The sequence below is a fragment of the Pagrus pagrus genome (genome assembly GCF_965226575.1).
Source record: "Pagrus pagrus genome assembly, chromosome: 6".
NCBI lineage: Eukaryota > Metazoa > Chordata > Actinopteri > Spariformes > Sparidae > Pagrus > Pagrus pagrus.
The window spans coordinates 15,141,381-15,160,986 of NC_140190.1; the positions used below are offsets into that span (position 1 = coordinate 15,141,381).

At 40.5% G+C, this 19,606-nt stretch overlaps 1 protein-coding gene across 2 annotated transcripts in view; it reads right to left on the bottom strand.

Moving 5' to 3' along the window:
• agbl4 (AGBL carboxypeptidase 4) overlaps nt 1-19,606 on the bottom strand; it is a 280,634-nt gene that overhangs the window by 238,289 nt on the left and 22,739 nt on the right. For both annotated transcript variants that reach the window (XM_084355474.1, XM_084355475.1), the window contains exon 3: nt 16,518-16,642. In XM_084355474.1, coding sequence (XP_084211600.1) covers nt 16,518-16,642 — 125 coding nt within the window. The remainder of the gene's footprint in view (nt 1-16,517; nt 16,643-19,606) is intronic.

Here is a 19,606-nt window from a genome sequence, read left to right on the forward strand (position 1 = left end):
TGTAAGGGCTGAATCAATTACATTTCTGTAAGATCTATGACACCTATTTCACATTTCATTTAGAGTATTTTATATTGTGGCCAAAAGAGCCCAACACACATAAACACAGAAAAGGGGATAATTAAGGTTTTCGAAGTGGATTTGTATGAAGTATAGTAAGTGTATTACCCATACTTCATGTCAGTCAGCACACCCCAGGTTTGGAGAAGCAGACAGTATGGAAGCAAAGCAATGTACTGCTGTAGATGGGGTCAGCAATATTTGCTTAGCTTTTGTGCCAGTACTATGCTGCTTAACTAAACGAGGTGTGGGCCAACCATCGACTGCATGTAATACAATAAGTTACCCATACAAGCCCACTTCAAAAAACCCAAACTATCCCTTTAAGTTGGATGCAGCTGTCTGCAAAATTATTTTGGCCCACACCCCTTCCCAGTTCTTGAAATCAGAAGAAATGCCAACTGAACCTTGCCAGGCCACAGTGAGTAAAACTACATTTTTAGGCAGGCTTTCCAAAGCTAGTGATCACCCATCTCTGCTGTTGCTGATAAAACGAGGAGTCAAAATAAATATTTTGTGTGGGCTGCAAAAACAATCTTTAAAATCCACATGTTCTGGCTGAAAAAAGATGGTGTCAAATCTAAAAGACAAAAAAAAGGCTTGACGCCAAAATGAAAACATCCCATCCTATCACTCAGTATCAGTGAGCGATGGGGGCTGCTGTTATTCTAATAGGACTGTAATTAAAGCCTCCATCTCATCTCACTCTCATATTCTCACACTCTCTCTCAAAACACACACACACATGCATGCAGGGAAGTGCAAATATGCTTTGTTTCTCCCACCCACCTCTAGTCCATCAAGGGGTGTGTGTGTATGGGAGGGGGGTTATAAAATCATTCTTAATTACACATTTGTCACATGAAAAGCATTCTGCCTACTTTGTATGAGCTCTAGCAGTCTGATTAATTCAGCAATCCTCACATTCCAACTGCTCATTATACACAAAACTTCCACTCCTCTCTGTCTTTTTTATCTATGTCTTCCCCCATTTCATTTTCCTCCCTCGTCCCTTTGGTCCTCGACAGTTCGGTCTTTTCATTTGAGTGTACTGATGTATGCTTGCCAGATCCAGTAGCCACAGAGGCAAGCTTCTCCTCGGGGATTCAGGGTTTGACAGCACACATAGTGTGGCTAACGATGATAGGACGATTAAAGTTGAGGGGAACGCGCTGTTTCTTGCTATTTATGTAACTCTCCAGCTATCATCTATACAGGCGTCCCCATTGTATCAGAAAGACAAATCAAATTCACCACATTTACACAATGAGTTTTTGTGCCATGGGTGGGTTTACCCTCAAACAATATTCACTGTTCATTATAGTCCATTAATAGCTGAGCCAGTTTGACAATCATGGTATGTACATTCGATTATAATTGAATTATTTGTTTTCTTATGTCAATTTTAGAGGTTTAATGTTCAGTATATAGTCCTTAAATTGATTTCCACAGTGTCAGTCAGCAAAATAAAAATAAAGGGGCAAGATTTAAAAAGCCTAATTTGAAAATGTGAAAAAAAAAACTGTGTAAACAGAGGAAATACTGTAGGTGAAAATGCTACGTCTGCATCCCACTCATCTTTTCAACCATATGTATTTTAAATTCAACAACAGAAACAACCACAAGACCATATTGTCCACGAGCACTGCTGAGAAAAAAAAACCTTGTCTCACTTTTGTTGCGAAACAGTGTTCATCTGTTTGAGCTATTTCCATCTCTGATTCCTTTGTGAGCTTACAGGAAAGCGCAGGTCCGCTGCATCCCTGGAGATGCTAAATCTCGACATCAGAAAGACAAACAACATCTGTTTACTCTCAAAAACTCTGGAGCAGAGCTGCTGCCATGGTGGAGATATCACACATGCAGGCTGAACAAAGCAGTAAGGTGTCTCTATCACACTGTGATGCCCAATCTGAATCCTGTTTTTTAGAGAGAATCCCTATAAAGTTTACTTTGCTTAAACTGTCTGGGCATCTCTGACAGGGATAGTCCTTTGTAAGAGTAAAGTCAAGCTGAGCATTTACAATATAAAATTTAACACATAAGGCCTTGTTTTCATACCACTGCAGATCAACCTTGCAACAGCAAAATGGTACATGATCTTTTGCTGGGAAAAAGTCGATTTTGTTCCAGCTGATGCCACTTGGTAATATTTAGTCTCGCCGTGAAATTGCTTTTACTGGAAAGTGCAGGGAGCCCTCCACAGAGAGGAGTGTCAATACAAATCAGGTATGGCAGGCAGTTTTGGTGTCAAAAATAACTCTACTCTGGCCAGGTTCTATAGAGCAGGTATTCCCTGTCTTTTGAATTTTCGAGCCCATGCAAGTCAACATAGATAACAAAAATGTATGAAATAGGGCTAAACAATTAATCAAAATATAATCAAAGACCAAATCACAATGTTTGTTTACAATAACATCCGGGTAGAAAACCCCTGCATCAGGCATTAGCCTACATGCAATTTAATTGCTTTTTTTCAACGTGTTATTTCAAAGTGAATACATCAAATTCATCTAAAATGCATGTTTGATGCTTTCATATCTCATTAATAACAACACTTTCACTAACATTTGGTTGGAGATTTAATTTACCTGCTGGCTGTTAGTCCGAGATGTTCCTATTGTGTAGATCGCAATGATGCTGGCATAGCAATATAGTATATGAAATAAACACAGCAGGAACGTCAAATAGGTCCAACCAACTCGTTTAACTAAATATCTTTACATGTTATAATTAAGGCTGAAAATGTCAATAAAAAAACACAAGTTTGCCTGTTTCACATATCTCTGCAATGCAAATCAACTGCCAATTTTCCACCCAGAAGTGACTGTTGTAAGCGCAACGTCACAGTGGTTGGTCTATATGGCCAAGATCCAATTTACAGGCACTGCACTTGTTTGATGAAGGTCAAATATGTCACACCATACCATTACAAATGAAGCACTTTGGTGCTACATACATGCCCCGGCCTAAAATCATATTCTCCCAATGTGAGGGAAAATGCTTCAGTACAGACAACAGAAAAACCTCAGTTTTATATTTCTTTTCTGTGATAATGGAATTGAAAAATGACCATATCTGCTATAATAATCGCAGTGAGATTTTTTTTTTTTTTTCATTAAGCCCTAGTAAGACATATACCATAAATGCACTGATCTTAAGATTCTTATGTGGCAAATTATCTTTTAAATCAGGCAGACGGTAGGTTTTGGGTTGACCATATTTGTGCAGTTATTTAAATGAATAAAAAAATGCTGCTATGGATGTTTACCTTCAGGACCTTGCAGGATACTGATGCGTGTGTGTTTGTGTGTGTGTGTGTGTGTGTGTGTGTGTGTGTGTGTGTGTGTGTGTGTGTGTGTGTGTGTGTGTGTATGAGAGAGAGAGAGAGAGAGCGAGGGAGACAGAAAGAGGGAGAGAGAGAGTGTGTATGTGCTGGTGTGCCCACCCATAGCAGGTTACCACCGGTGAGACATGAAACATTCATAGCAGATGTGACCACGGAATCATAGAACAGGAAGTTGGATCCCCCAGGGGCACTGACACACACAGACATACACTAACACACACACACATGCACTTGAGCCAACCATCCCGAATAATCGCTGTTTTGTTTTATTGAAATTCTGCCTCTGAATATCTACCTGCAGCCACTAAAGATGGACAGAGCACACACACGCACACACACACACACACACACACACACACACACATTGAGACCACAGTCTTGATTTATGGGTGGTGCACAGTGCTGACACCACCTACCCCAGGTGCCGTCAGGAGATACAGCTCTGCAGGAGCCACAGCCCATCACGCATTGACACACACACAAATGCACACACACATACTGTACTCTAGCTCCAAGGCCAACACATTATATCATACTATATGAGTGTATTAGTGACTGAGCATGTACGCACTTGCTGCTGGAGAGGCTATAAATGTCTCTCCTCACAGCATGCGCCTTGGGCTAGCATGCCACCAGCAGCTAGCCCCCTACTCAGTGTCACTGACAGCGCATAGAGTAAATTAGCCCAACTGGCTTGACCTAACCACATGGGGTGTGAGCACAGTCTGAGAGTGTCTCCCTCCAAAAAACCGCAACATCAAATCAGCACTGAAGCATCCCTCACCAGCGAACACTTCACCACTCCCTGCTTCTTGGCTTCTGGCCCAACATATTCAAACACAATAACAACAATAACAGCATCACCAGTGAAATACATGATTTTACATCTATCTTATAAATATCTAATATATTTGTGAGAAAAGTGGTTTAAAAATGCCTTTTTAAAAGAAAAACAAAACAAATTCTCTATTAAATAACTGAAAAGCTTTTTTTGCCTCTCTAGAATAAAGGTCGGTTTGTATTGTAGCTTTCAAATCCAGTACAGCAACCTGTATTAAGCCATTTTAGAGCAATATTAGCGCTTACATGCAGATTTTTTTAAAGCTTAACTCCTTTCCCCTTCGTAGTAGATGATTTTGCCTCACTGTCTTGTTTCTGGGAACAGTTGAAAGCAGCATGGAGACCGATGGCAATGTTACAGTAGTTATGTTTTTTGTATCTTTTATTCTATTTAAGTCTCTGTTTCAAACTCAATGCCAACTGAATGATGTTCAAGTGCAGCTTGAACAAAATCTGTGGCTGAAACTTCAACGTGCGTCATAGCATCGCGCCAGAAAACAGGCAGAGATTTACCAGCTCATACCTCTCCGCCATGACTTCCAAACGCGTGCCCAATTCATTTCTGACGAGGATGCTTTCATCCCTTGTCATGTGTGAAACATAATACAGTGGAGTTGTACATACTAATCTAGTCTGTCTGTTGATTTGATTACATGAACACTAATTAGAGCAAGCAGCATTGAAATCTAATCAGTTACACGGTTTGGCCTAGCTGTAGATGTGGGATGAAATTTATGGACTATGGCAGAGCGGTCAGTTGTCATTATTGCTGACTAAAGACAGCAACAGAGAATTTGAATGTGCCATGTTGTTGTTTTTGTAACTTATAAGAACACCCTCAGATCAGCCCGCAATGAGACAAAGATTGTAGACATAGTTAAAAATGTGGTTACCATACGATCCCAAGTGTCTATTTCGTCTTATCAAAAATGTATTAGCAGTATGAACACTAAATGAAAGCTTTTAATTGATGTGGTGAGTCAGGCAGCTTATAGTACGTTGAAATGGATATTGGAAGGAACAATACCGTAGGCACCATGATGCTACAGTAGTGATGCCACAAACAATGCCAGCCTGCCAGCAAATTGTAAAGGTACTGTAGACTGTGTCCTCTATACAGTATATTGAAGAGGTATACCACATGCCATGGCAAAGACAGCTCATAACGTCCCCTGAAGATTTAAAAGTTATCAACAGCAATAAATCAAAGAGAGCTTAATGGGTATTTCTTCCTCACTACCATGTTGTATTTGTATTATAGTAATACTTGCTATCACTTATCTTATCGAATCTCACTCTGTATTTGTTTTCTCCTGGTAAACTTTGATACTCCTCTTTAAATATTCTACTTGCAGCTTTGAAGCTTAGAAAGCAATAGGCTGCTCCTCTTAGCAAATACACACTTTTTGAAGATGCAATTATTAAGTAATAATATCTATAATGTCATTGGGTGGATAAGCCTGCCACAGTAACTACATTTTGTTGGATAATATATTGCCACAGAAATAATTGCAATAAACACTGTGATTGTCATTTTATGATCATTTTATGCCAGTGATATAATGATTGTATGAAAGCATAATAATGGTAAGTACACCCTTTCAAAGAGCAATGCATTTGCAATGCTTCTTATTTAGACACTGAAGAATGTCATTTTTTTTTAAATATACTCAGTAAAACATAAATAAAAGAAATTAAAAAAACACCTAGGTGCTGCATTAAACATTGACTGTATGTATTTCAATTATATATTAAATGTCCATGTAAAAATCCACTCAAGGTATATCATTTAATGCAAAGTATTTCATGTTGAGTTGATGTGAATAAACTAAAAAACTGCATAAATTAAGTTACTTACTTACTAAGTATTCTTAGTTAATGTCTAATACTTGAAAAATTGCATTAACTTAATTTAAGCGGACAAAGTTTTTTTGTCTTATTCACACTGACTCAAAGTTAAAGACGGACAGACGGACGGACAGACAGACAGACAGATACATAGATAGATACATAGATAAGATACCTAGATAGAAAGTGAATGGAGGAGAAAGACAACATTGCAGACGATCACATCAGATGGTGCATATTAGAATAGTAGCTCGTCAGCAGCCTCCCAAAACAATAAAACAGCAGTGGACAGACAGCTTAGCCCATCAGCACACTGTTAAATTACAACCATCAGCACCCCCTCCCCCCCTCTGGATCTAAACTCTCATCTCTAGCACCAGGAGAACAATCTGCAGAGTAATTAGCCTCCACCAACAGACAGTTACAGAGAGAAGGAGGACGTTTGGCTTGATTAAATTATTAAACCACACAAACAAAAAACAAAAGCAGCATCAAAGAGGCACTGCGGCACTCCTTCAAAGCTCCTCGCTGTTCCCTAAATACAGAATACAGAGAACGTGTTCTCCCAAGCCACTAGTTGGCATAATTAGCTAAATGTGTGCATTTGAATGTGTGTGTGTGTGTGTGTGTGTGTGTGTGTGTGTGTGTGTGTGTGTGTGTGTGTGCGTGTGTGCGTGCATGTGTGTGTGCACGCTTGTGTGTGTGTGCGCGCGCGCGCTTGTGTGTGTGTGTGTTTGATGTGATTGGACCTATTCCTCCGACTGCTATCTAAAATAACCAAGTGGTTAACGACAACATGATGCCAGGGAGCCCCCTCCACCCCCACACCAACATACACACACAACACACGCATCTACACACATACACATTAAACAATACTCTAATTACAACATTTATAACTCCCCCATGCCTCCTGCGTCTCTCCAACCCCCAACCCACAAATCTGTGAATCTGGAATTGAATTTAGCCCAAGTTGAGGGCTGCGCTGGCATGAAAAGACTATTTGATTAGAACGGCAGTTGTTTCATTTGTGGTGCAGCAGATTGCAGAGCCTCTCTATCCGGTGTGCAATCTGTATTCATTACTCGGTGTAAAAGGATGATCCATGTCCTGACACCAGGCTCATCATTTCATGCAGATGCACAGCAGCTCCACAAGGCCCTTACCAAGCCACCATTCCATGCTTTCCCCTGAAACCTCAGCTATACTCTGCTCCTTTCCCCCTGCTCACCACTTACTCCCTCTTTCCTGGTTTCTTTTTCTCTTCCTTTAAAGCTAGAATCTTCTCCTTGTTTCTCTGATGGCTGTGTGGCCTGTGATGAGTAAAGGTATAACAACTGTGCAATTGGTTGGCAGGTTAGATATTTATACATTAAAATGGTAACACTTTGCTTAGGGTACACATAACAAACATTAGTTAGTCACTTATTAGCATGTATATTAGTAGCACATTGGCTCTTCTATTAGTCACTATAAAGCACTTGTTAATGCCTTATTCTGCAGGACCATATTCTACAGCTTCTCTGCCATTTACCAAGAGTTTGACCTTAATAACCTCCTAATTACTGCTTATTGATAGTATGTAGCAAAGCTTTTGTACATGATTTACAATCTTAATGTGCTTTACTCAGTATGGGCCATATGAGGCAGTAGTACCACAACAATAGTCATTCTCAGTTAATAACACTTCAAAGATATGGTCTATTCTTATGAATAGGTTATAGAGGGAAAATAAGGGCCTTAAAGCAACTAGTTAATTAAAAATAAAGAGTATTAAGTGTTCCCTAACTTAAAAAAAGAATATATACTGTATAGGTCAAATTAAATTAATTGTAGCACGTTAGACATTGGCATTAATCAATATACATTTGCAATATTAAATTCTTAAACACTAAAAATTGTGCAATATAGCATTAGATGTATCAGTATTAAAGGTAAATGAAATGTTGAATAAAAAGAATTCTAGACATCCACAGATCTCTCAAAAGAACAATTTACAGCATCTCACACCTCCATTCGCTCTTTCCTTCTATTTTCCTCCCGTCTTTTCTGCCTGCATTCACTGCCCTAACCCCTTTCCTTTTATGCCATGCTGTGGCTTGAAACCCTGCTCTTTCTATTCAAAGACTGCAAAGGCCTGTTGGCCCCCTGCCAACAGCAGCCTCCAAGTCAAAACTATCAAAAGACACACAGCATTTTAAACTGCAAGCTATTTGTGCCCGTTATTTTAGCCTGTATGAAATATTTTCATAAATTTTTTTTATGTGTGAGTGAGTGTTTGCACTTGTTGGAGGTTAATTTATTAGGTGCCTTGAACGGCATGTTTATGCAATAATCTAATCTGAGCAGGTGTTGTGATAAGGACTACAGGCAGGGACAGACAGCTCAATTTTCATTCAGGCCCATGGTAGAAAGTGCAGTTTTATACCAGTTTTGTGGTGTTTTTTTTCTTCTCTTCTACTTTTTCATTAATTTGGCTGACTGACACTGAACTTTAGTGGGCAAAGAGAAACAGTAAGGGGAGCGTCACAATCCAGTGATGGATTGCCATTTCATAACAGACTGCAATTTTTAGATGGGCTGAATTCCTGCACGATCTGATGCAACAATCATAGAACAAGGAAAAGAGAACTGCAATCCGCACCACCTTTCTATTTCAGATTTTTTTCTAATCCCTGTTTTTTATGTGTGCAGCCACAAAAATACCAAAAGTTCGCCAACACTCTCACTGCGCACTTGACTGCTCTTTGCACTATGCGCCTTGATTCGCGAAATTAGCACCGAGAGTCCACTTTAGCAGCATCTCACTCTGCCATACTGCTGGGCTCCGAATGGATGGAGCGCTGATGACCGTCCTGATGGGCAAACACACCAACCCTTCCACAGATGTTCAAATGCCAAACATGTCACAGACAACAAGCTGTTTCTTAACATATCACACATAAACCAAAGAGGTTCCCGAACTTTCATGTGCTGACTCTAGTACAGGTGTTTTTACTTGTGGATTTTGCCAAAGGAGTACTGTACTGTAAGAGACAGTTGTGACAGATCAAGAGGAAAAACTTTGGGCAAATATAATGCATTTTTAACCCTACAAGCCCCTGTGAGCTAAGTTGTTGCTCTCTGTTGTTTGAATAAAGTGAATCCAAATGCGTAATAAAAAGTGTGTCTGCTTTATTTCAAAACATCCCCTTAAGCTCTGTGCCTCCCTTTTAAAGTGAATCAAGCTAAAAATAAGGCAATGAATTTTGATAAGGAACCTTGCGTCAGCAGAGATAACCCAGGGAAAACTCATTTCGCTATCAGGGAGACAATTTGAAAATTCATTCAGTGCTGTTGTCATATCCTTTTGTCCATGTCATTATGAAGTGATCTGGGGAGCATCAGCCCTGACAATACGGAAGGATGCCTTAGTTCGCCTTAACAGAACAAGGTCATCCACGATACCCTACGCTCCCTGACACAGCTGTCTGATGTCTTGTATGTCTTTCAAAACCACACAAGTCTTTCCACAACTTCCTTCTGGGGGTTTGAAACTAGGATCCTAAACTTTCCAGGCCTATGTGGTGTGTTTGAAGTGAAATAATCCCTTTGGCAGAGTCACACAGAAGCCAATGTCTCTCCTTTGGAGGCTGTAAGGAGGGGAAGCTTAAAAAAAGAACTTCCAAAGAAGAGGAAGACCACAAGCAAAGGATACATGCCTATCTACCTTGTGCCATATGCTGCAGAGGCAGAAGGGAAAGAAAAGGCAATGCAAAGGACTAAAAATGACATGGCCAGCCTGTGTGTGGAGACAGACATGGCAAGGAGACAAGCAGACCTGTTGACAAGCATGTAAGTGAGTTTGTGAGTGTGTAAGTTTGACAGTGTGCATCTTGCTTGTGTATGTTTTTGGCAGTATGACTAGACCTTATAAAAGTGCCTATGGATGAGCTTGAGACTAATCCTACAGCCATATATCCAACAAGGCAGACCCAGTGGGGTCCTGCCAGGAGGAACCGCCACCAAACAGCTGTCTGCAGTGCAGGCTCATGGCCACGCTACGCCAGCAATAATTAGCCCACGTTCATCCGATGATGCTCGCTAGAGACCTGCCTGTCCTCTCCTCCCTCCGTCACTGCTGAAGGACATCACAGCACAGACATGACGTTGGAAAGAAGCAAGAAGCAAGAAAAATGAGACAGGTGGAATAGAAAAGGAGGGAGAGGAGTGCCTCTCCATAGTTTTGCAAAACTGAGAACACCAGGAGGGGCAGGGGTGATGTTCAGAGTCTTAACCCATACAGACAAGGCCGAGACGCTGTCCAGAGCTGATGGAGCAGCGAGCTCAGATAAGAACCTCTATCATACAGCCTGGCATTGATGCTACACACCACAACCTGCCGCTGACTTCCCAGAAGTGCTGCCAACATGCTCTATTTAGGATGGGAGGGAAATGTATTGCTTACATGAACTAGTCATTTATCGTAAATACACCACTGCCCTTCCTCCTCCTCCTCCTCCTCAACTCTCTCTTCCTGCTTCTGTGTCTTCTGGATGGAAAAATAAAATCGATGTGCATCATATCCATTACCCTGCTCTTGCACTGCTCTCTCCCTATCTCTCCGTCTGTCTGTGTGTCTCTCACTCATCCTCCTTTACTTTTCTCAGCTTTTGCACCAGACATCTGAATATTAATGATGTATCTTTCAAACTGATAAGTTAATTACACATTTAGAAGATGACACATTGTAAAGGATGTTTGAAGGCCTTTTAAACCTAATTAGGCATTGTGACATGTGATATCTTAGATATAGCATTGCACTCTTTTATAGAGCTGGTTCTAGTCCAATCACATTGTGTAGCTGCACAAAAGTGGGACTGGTTGATCAGCATCACCAAGACATGATCCATAATGGTTCTGTGATGGTTTCAACATCCTATTTAATGTTTAACTTAATACACCATCCAACTTATTCCCCCACGACAAATTGCATAACATCACTGATGATGAATTTAAATAGGCGAGCATTGTCTGAAACAGTAAAGTGATGATGGCTCTTTAGGGATTCTAGGTAACACATGGCCTATTCTGCCTCAGTTCGTCCTCTTTCCTGATTATGGAGAGTAACCGCCCTGCACTGTGCTTTCCCTGGACAAGTGAGGCTTACAAATCACCCCTGCAGCAGTTGGAGGAGTTGAAGGCGCTCGGCGCAAGGTTTTACTGCCTGTCTTCTATGAATGGCTCCCTGAAGGCTCCTATGATAATAGCTCACAGCCGTGCCCTTCACGGAGCCTGACATCAAGCACACCCCTACAGCAGAATGGAATGGCATATCAACTTACCCAATGGGGTGTCATATCAACTCATCCACTGGTTTCTGGTCATAACATAGGCAGAAATGAAATGAAATACTGGGAGCTGGAACCTGCATGTCAAGTTGAAATTCTCTCAGTTTGGACACAGGACACAAAACTTTGTGTTACTGAGTTCTCATGATTTTAAATGTGAGCTAGTTCATGAATGATTACTAATTCAACAATGGTTAAACATCAACACGCTTGCAGGTTTGTTTACATCAACCCCATCTCTGTGGCATCACCAAGAAAGATTGACCAGATAATGTATGGACATGTATGCTACAAAAAGGCAAGATTAGCATCTACAATGAAGTAAAAACTGCACCGACAAATACTGATGGAGCATATCGTTAAATACAGTTTATCTCAATCTGATTTTTTCCTTCCTCCTCTTTACCTGGTTGGTCCTGTCTTCTATACTGTTGAATGAAGTAAAAACAATACTAATAAAAAGTCAACAATACCAATCTCTGATATCTTAGATGGAGTCACGTATAAGCTCCTCAGTCAATCCAAACATTTGTGCCAAAGAAGCTCAAGACTCACACTGCTCCCTCCAGAGAACTGGGAAACACTACAGAAAATATTATAATACCCCTTTTTAAGGCAAGTGTATATATGAAGGTTTTTTAACCCTACTGAAAGTAGACGATCATCTCCTTTCCAACTGCCAGTAAACAAGTTTGTCTCTGTATTGTGTTTCTGATATTTCACATTTAAAAATGCAGCAGAAAACAGGCAACAGTAGAAAGCAGTATGGAGGCCATTGACCACGTTATGGAAGTTTTTTTTTATTTTTTTTTATTTATTACTTCATTCTCTGTTTCAAACTCAATTGAACAATATTCTCATGGTGCTTGAGCAGAGACGAGTGGAAATCTATTTACATGCCAACAAACGTGCGTCAGAGCATCGCGACGGAAAACAGGCACAAATTAGCGTGTCCATCTGGGTGTCATGTTTCCATCCCAGCCCATAAAAACATGTGACGGCTGCAGAGTTGAATTGACCTGGGAATAAATGCTGATTGTATCCTCTCCTACTTAAGACAACAGCCAAAAGTTAGTGTTTTTTTTGTCCATTGTGGAAAAGAGGTCTAATAACATCCTAAAATCACGTTTGACATTTGTTCAGTTCAGTTCAGTCATTCATCAAATTTGATTTGAAGTCAGGGGCACAAGATAAAAAACATGCAAATACAAAAAACTAAAGTACAAAAACAAACAGTACAAAAATGTTTCCTGAACATTGAATATATACACAATAAGACAACAAAAACAACCTCTAAAATACTTTATTACATGTGCAGACTAAGCAGGGTTATTGCAACGGCAAAAAAGGTGTTTTTACTCCTATTGTACTTGAACTGGGGAACTCTAAATATATGGGTTTCAAACTCAAAGTAAAGGGGGTGGTTTGTGCAGTCTAATATAGACTTGGACTTGCGGAGAACCTGCTGGTCAAAGATAGTTGTCAGCGGGGGTCTGCAGGACACCTATCACCTTACCAGCCACCTTTACAACATGGCACAGGTGGTTTTTGTCCCTGATGTTCAGGTTTGTGGCAAACAAATTGTCATCATTCAAGTAACACTACACTAGGCATAGTGGTATTTTTTGTCTAAAAGCTGATTCCATCATACTTACATATACACCAGGTTCACCATGTTATTTAAGCATGTTTGCAGGTATTTAGTTGAATGGTAGAATGAAGTCTTGACTTGATGATGGTGTTGGATGAGGAGTCCAATAGTTTTGACTTCAATAAAATTCATATATCAGAAATGGCCGGCCTGTTTCTAATATACTTGAAAGTTCATGTGGAACTTATTTACAGATCATAACTAGATACAAAAGTCATTGTATCATCAGCAAATCTGAGAGAGGCTTTGTAACATTAACCTGCCTACAAAATACAGAGGTGGTGGATGGCTGCATTTTCATGCCAAATTAGACACCAAAATGGCACTGAGCCACCAGATCTTTATCTACATTTGGCCCACGAGAGATTCAGACAAATTATTCTGCACAAGCATTTTTTCCAAGACATTTTCCTAAAGAAAAAATGTGAAACCAAGCAAAACCTCAAATAATGTCACACAGTCCTGGTCATCGCAACCAACGTAACTAGAATTGGTCTGGGCTTTTTGAGGTAAGTGAGTGGTTCGAAAAACACAAAAAAAAGAAAGGACATACAAAAAAGAGACATTCATCCATCCAGCCATCCATCATAACCGGTGCTACGGTGAAGCCAATTTCCACAAAGCTGCTAAGCTGATTGAGGCAGACCAAATCTGTTTCACCAGCTTACATTCCTTCAAAATGGCCATCTCACTTCCAATATCACGGGCTTTTACTGTTCCCCATTCCCCTGGCTCAGGCTGAGAGTTAGCAAGGCTTAGCTGGATGAAACACTCCAACAGCCCAGTTCTCCCCTGGAACCCACTGATATCTCTATAGCACAGCCTCTCCCCACATAGCTACACTTAGTTGGTTTATTTACTCATACTATTATTCTTTGGTTAATTTCTCCTTTTCATTTTTTTTGTTTCAAATCATAACAGTATTACAACCATTAGGATGTCAACTCATGATTTATGTGAATTCTGATGATTCCGGGCACACAGACACAATCTAATCACAGTGTCTGTACACACACTCACACACACACACATACACCTTGGCAAAATGCACAGGCAGCACTTAACCACAACACCTTCTACTGGAGTAGATTAAATTCACACAGGGCCTCTTTGAAGAAGGAAATTGGACAGATAAGAAACAGATTTCTATGAAAGAAGCTTGTGAGGTGGCCTATAGCGAGGGAGCGTGGAAGTGTGCAGTGGAAATAGTTGTTCACCTGTTTTGTCACCTGTAAGCTTGGTCTTGCATGTGCCACCATGCATATTGTGTTCATATATATGATGTGTATCAATCTTTTGACATTTATTGTGTCATATCACCCTCTCCAGTCACTTTCTCTCTGTCTCTCTCTCACACTTTCTCTGTCATTTTGCCACAACAGCAAATATCCTGTTGGCCCAGGCTGCAGGCTGCTGGTGCTGGTCTATCTGGCCCTGGGATCGATCCGGCTCCAAGCCGAGGCCTCCCATTCATCTCAGAGCCATAAAATGTGATTAGTGCTGACTACAGCACTGCAGGGAGATGGGCTGATAGGCCAGATAGCCTCAGATAGACTGGGCTGGACACTCTACAGGAAGACAACAGCAACAGCATGCTGTGGATTCATCCATGCTGTTTTCTGCCTTTTTTCTTTATTCTCTATCACTCTCTATTTGCTTTTTTCTCTGTCTCATCCTGTGTCTTATCCTGCCTCCTCTGTCTTCATATTTAGCTGTCTTCAGGCTGTCTCTCTCTAAACTTTATCTCTCATTTCTTTTATTTGCTTCATATCTAAGCCTGACAAGCTTGTATGCGCACAAATTACAAAGCAGCAGTCAAACTTAAATGCCAATATTGTCAGTTTTACCTTCTTCTTATCCTGCAAAGTTACATTTTAAATGGTGGAACCAGCCTCCATCCCTCTGAAGCCACACTCACTGTACCCACATACAGTGTATCTCTGTGGCATGTGACAGACTCTGTCGGCCAATCATGGAGCTCAGAGCTCGCTAGTGGCAGAATCAAGCTCAGAGGCTGTAACAAGAAGTGAGGCAGGAAAAAGGAGACTGCCTCAGTTCTGAGGAGAAAAAACTTTCTGTTCACTTAGATGTGTTGGAGGACATCTGGGGAGATATTGTCACAGTTTGTATGAGAATGACTCATACCTAAACATAGCATTATGTCATACCAGTAACATGTTCTGTTCGCCATAGCCCTGTAGACATGCAGTAGTTTGCTAAAAAACATGATCTACTGCTCTTGAACAATAATGTTCGTCATCATCCTAAAACTAAGGATTGTTAAAGGTGCAATTTGTAAGAATATGTTCAAAACGTTATATATATATACATTGTAAATGAAATTGTGTCAGAGACATCTATTGTGCTGTAGAGATATCTACTACAGTTAGCATGCTAACCAGCTAGCCCCTCCCAAAGCTCCTGAGCTAGCGGTGTAAACTGGAACAACACTCACCCAGTGCTCCGAGCTCCCAGTCTGGACTACTAGCAGCACAGCTAAGTGAGATAACTAGCTACCAGCACCGGCGGTGGGAGGGAGGGGCAAGCAGGGTCTTAAGACCCTCCTGTAAACAGCTGGGACCCCCCTTATGCCCCTCCTTCCCTCGAAAAATATTAATTTGTATATATACAAAAAATAAATACATCTCTCTGGTTTAGACTGTATGTAACAATCATAGGTAACAATTATGACAAGAAATTAAATTATTTACGTTTTTAAAGTTGTTTGGTTTTTTTGTGCGGTCATGTTATTTGGTTAGGGGACATAAATACTGCGTTGATTGTATGATTGTTTTGATGATTGAAGTAAAGCAAAACACAAAACCCTTATGTACAGTATATTAGCCTGGGATCAATAAATCTTCTAATCTATTGCGGTATTATTTGTTGGTGTTTGTTGTGTCAGAATTCACTAGCACCTCCTATAAACAATCCGGCCCCCCCATGGACCCCCCAGTAATAAGTCTCTGGGGTCGCCACTGGCTACCAATGGCTACAGTTAGCTACTTTAGTGATTTGCTGCACTCCAATTTGTTTGAACTGACATATCACACCTTTAAGTTGGCATAATATTTGACTTAAGTTGTAAGGTGGTGAGTGTCAAGATAAGAATTGAGCATCAATGCCTTCGTAAATTGTAATCTTTATAATTTTGTTTTGTTAGCATCTATACTATCATTCAACTCAGTAATTTTTTGGATTTTTAGATATGGTATCAGTGTGAGATTAGTTTAAAAACTGTCAGGAGTGGAGAACAGTTGTATTTGTTTGTTACAGCCATTAATACATTTATCGAACCCATGGCAGAGTGTAAGGCCCATGCACTTGGAAGTATTGTTTGATTACGCCAATCAAGCACTCTCACAGTTTATGAAATATAGCATGGAATTGGGAAAGAAGCCCCTCCTCATGAATAATAAGAACAGTATAGCATGCTGACCTGTGTCTCACGGACGTTCTCCACTGTGAAGTTGAACCAGACTCTGAAGCGCGGGTTGCAGGTGTCAGGCCGGATGAAGAGGTCAAACTCAAACTCGCTGATGTAGTCAACACGGCCAAGGTTCCCTGCAGAGGCAATGAAAGAGTGTACGTTAGCATTAAGAAGACGGGAGCAGTCTATAACACATAATCACGGTGGATCATTCCCTCTGTGTTCCTTAAAGTTCACAATCAGTGGACTCAAATCATTACAAACAGACATACAGGCAGATCAAAAGACGCAACACAACATTGCCTCACTTCAAATTAATGCTTCGAAGACAGATGTGTGTGATAATGCTTCACTGTCATGGTGGTCTCCTGTCTGGCTTTAACTCTGTCAAACCAAAACAATGCCCACAGAGAGCAGTAAGTATGAGGAGCAAGAAGACCAGAAGACCAACTGACAGGGTTGTTCCAGCCATCCATGTCCGACACACAACATACTATCCATGGCAATAAGATCCAGATGATCAGTGGAAGTATAATTAATCCAATGGGAACAATTTCCCCGCTTCCAATTCTCATAGCTGTCTATAAGATGACTGGGTGGTGGGAGATGATTACATGACATACATTCTAAATATAGGCTTCATCTGTATCTTCTGATTTATATGTTGGCACACAAGTAGTGGAGACTCTTGTGGATTAATGAATGTTAGAGCAAAAAAGACGGGGAAAGACATGAGAAGTGTGTTAACAGAAAATGACGCATTGACAGCTTATTTTAACGAATGTGCTCAACCCAGTCCACGAGACCAGTCAACTCTGTCAAATTAAATGGCAAACTGAGATGCTTTTAAAACCAGCAGCTGTTCAAGAGTTAATTTCACTGGCAAACTAGGCAGACCACACCGCTCGACGTCCCCCACAACTCTACATCGGGGTCCTGTTGACCACCTGTTGGCAAGTAGCACCAGAGCAGCAGCACGCACACACAGACACAGCTGATTATAGACAGATGGGCTAACTACCACACTGTCAAAGTAGATCCCTCTCCTTCTGCCATCGGACAGAGCTAATCCACTAGTCAGCTTGCAGCACACACACACTTTGCTCTGCTCCACTGAAGCTACCCACAGAAGTGCTATCATTAGTTTATATAGCACTGCAGAACACTACAAGGTGCTCTGAAACATAAAAAAGACCAGCATTTCAGTGTAAGACTTTATATCTAAAGTGCTATTTTCAACATTTTCATCATGGCCCCAAACAAGCAGTCGGAATGAATTCCCAAGAGGTTATTGTGTGACAATAAGCTGATGACTGAGCCGTATTTACATTTGAAGCCCATTCCCCAACAGCTTCAGCAGCTAACGGACTAATGGTGAGTGGCGTCTCATTCCAGCACTCAGATGCCTGGAAAAATCTCTGCAGACTGCTACTCTGCCTGATTAGGGAGTGGCTGATCTATGCTGAAATATATAACTGTTGTACTTAATCCAGTCATCCATCTGAACCCTGCTAATTCTGCATTCAAGAGTCATATACAACATAAAAAAGTAAGGTTAAACTGATAATAAAAGAAAGGTGAGCGTTGTCAGAGAAAGAGACAGAGGTGTAAGAAGTCGATATGTTGATGAATGACCTTATCGTGCCTCATTAAATTTACTGTGGAAGAGTTAAGCATGTCTCTATTTCTGTATGTATACATGTGCATGTTCCTGAATATGAAGAAAAAAATATGTCAGAATTTTTCTTCGTCCGTTTTGGCATATAATCATGAGAAAAAGTCTGCTATAAAATTGTGAAATCAACTGCATGGCCCACTCATTTAGCTAGCTGTCTCTTACATGTACGCGTGCACATTTCTATAAGCATCTATACTGTAGATATCTATATGTGCCAAACCTAAACACAAAAAACAATGTTATAGATGCATCTCTGAAACCAGTGATCATCAAAGTTTTGATGAGTGAGAGCCATTTTGACACATGATTGAGGGCTGTATAGAAAAACCATTAACTTGTCATAGGACTTGTGATTGCTCTTTAATAACATTAAATTCCTTGATCACCGAATTCACCGATTTGCAGATTAAGCAGACTTATCTGTCCCTTCGAGGTCCGACCAAGTAAGTTTATCAATTTTTCCATGGTGGCTTTTTTCCATCATCCGTCCACATTAAACTACTGAGTCATTCACCAAAATACAACTGTTGCATTGATGACAGAAAAAAGTTCTTGCGACACACATGCTTGTTAGGGGAGCGCAACTTGATGCACTAGCCAACTCATCTATTAAATAGACTATAATCACACGGTAACCATTTTCCTCTGATGTCACGCTATGGAAGGAAGCTCAAATGCTGGGATGAGGTACTGTAATGGTGCTTTGTTCCTGGTCACAAGTTGTATAAATGTAGGGAGTCTGACTGTTTCAAGGTAAAACAACATATTTGATAACCCATTAGCTACTGTAAGGTTAGCATCCATCCACTTCATAGCTTACATTATCGTTTGATTACATGTAGTGAGTTTCACTTCGAAGCTCAAATAAATGTGTCCAAGATGCGTGTTGATATTTTAGGATTTATTTACCTCATCTATCATATCATGCATTATGATGAAGCAGTAAAATTAGCTAAGAAGTAGTTGGATGCTAACATTAGCTGTTGTCTAACGGTGGTTGATGGGCATCAGATATGTTGTTTTACCTTATATAGTATTTAATTATGGGAAATATGGACAAAACAAATATCCGTGGGAACTTTCACAACATTATTTTCTCTTGCTTCATCTCCTATTGTGTTCCAAAAAATGTGCTGTTCTGAAGTAATTATGATCTCACAGTCTGTTACAATTTGATCAATTGTAGCTCATCATTCAGTTAGCTGTGACAACATCGAACCACAATATCTTGATGTGAGAACTCCTGTTGTGATATGATTACAATGAGAGATGATTGAGTTGATGACTGAGTTACCATCCAGCTCTAGTTTGTTTTGCACAGTGGCTGGCTAACTAAGAGGTGGCAGCCAGGCGGCCAGGCAGGCAGGGACTAGCTCTTTGGCTGGTTGGCAATGCAATCCCAAGCCATTGAAAGCAGATA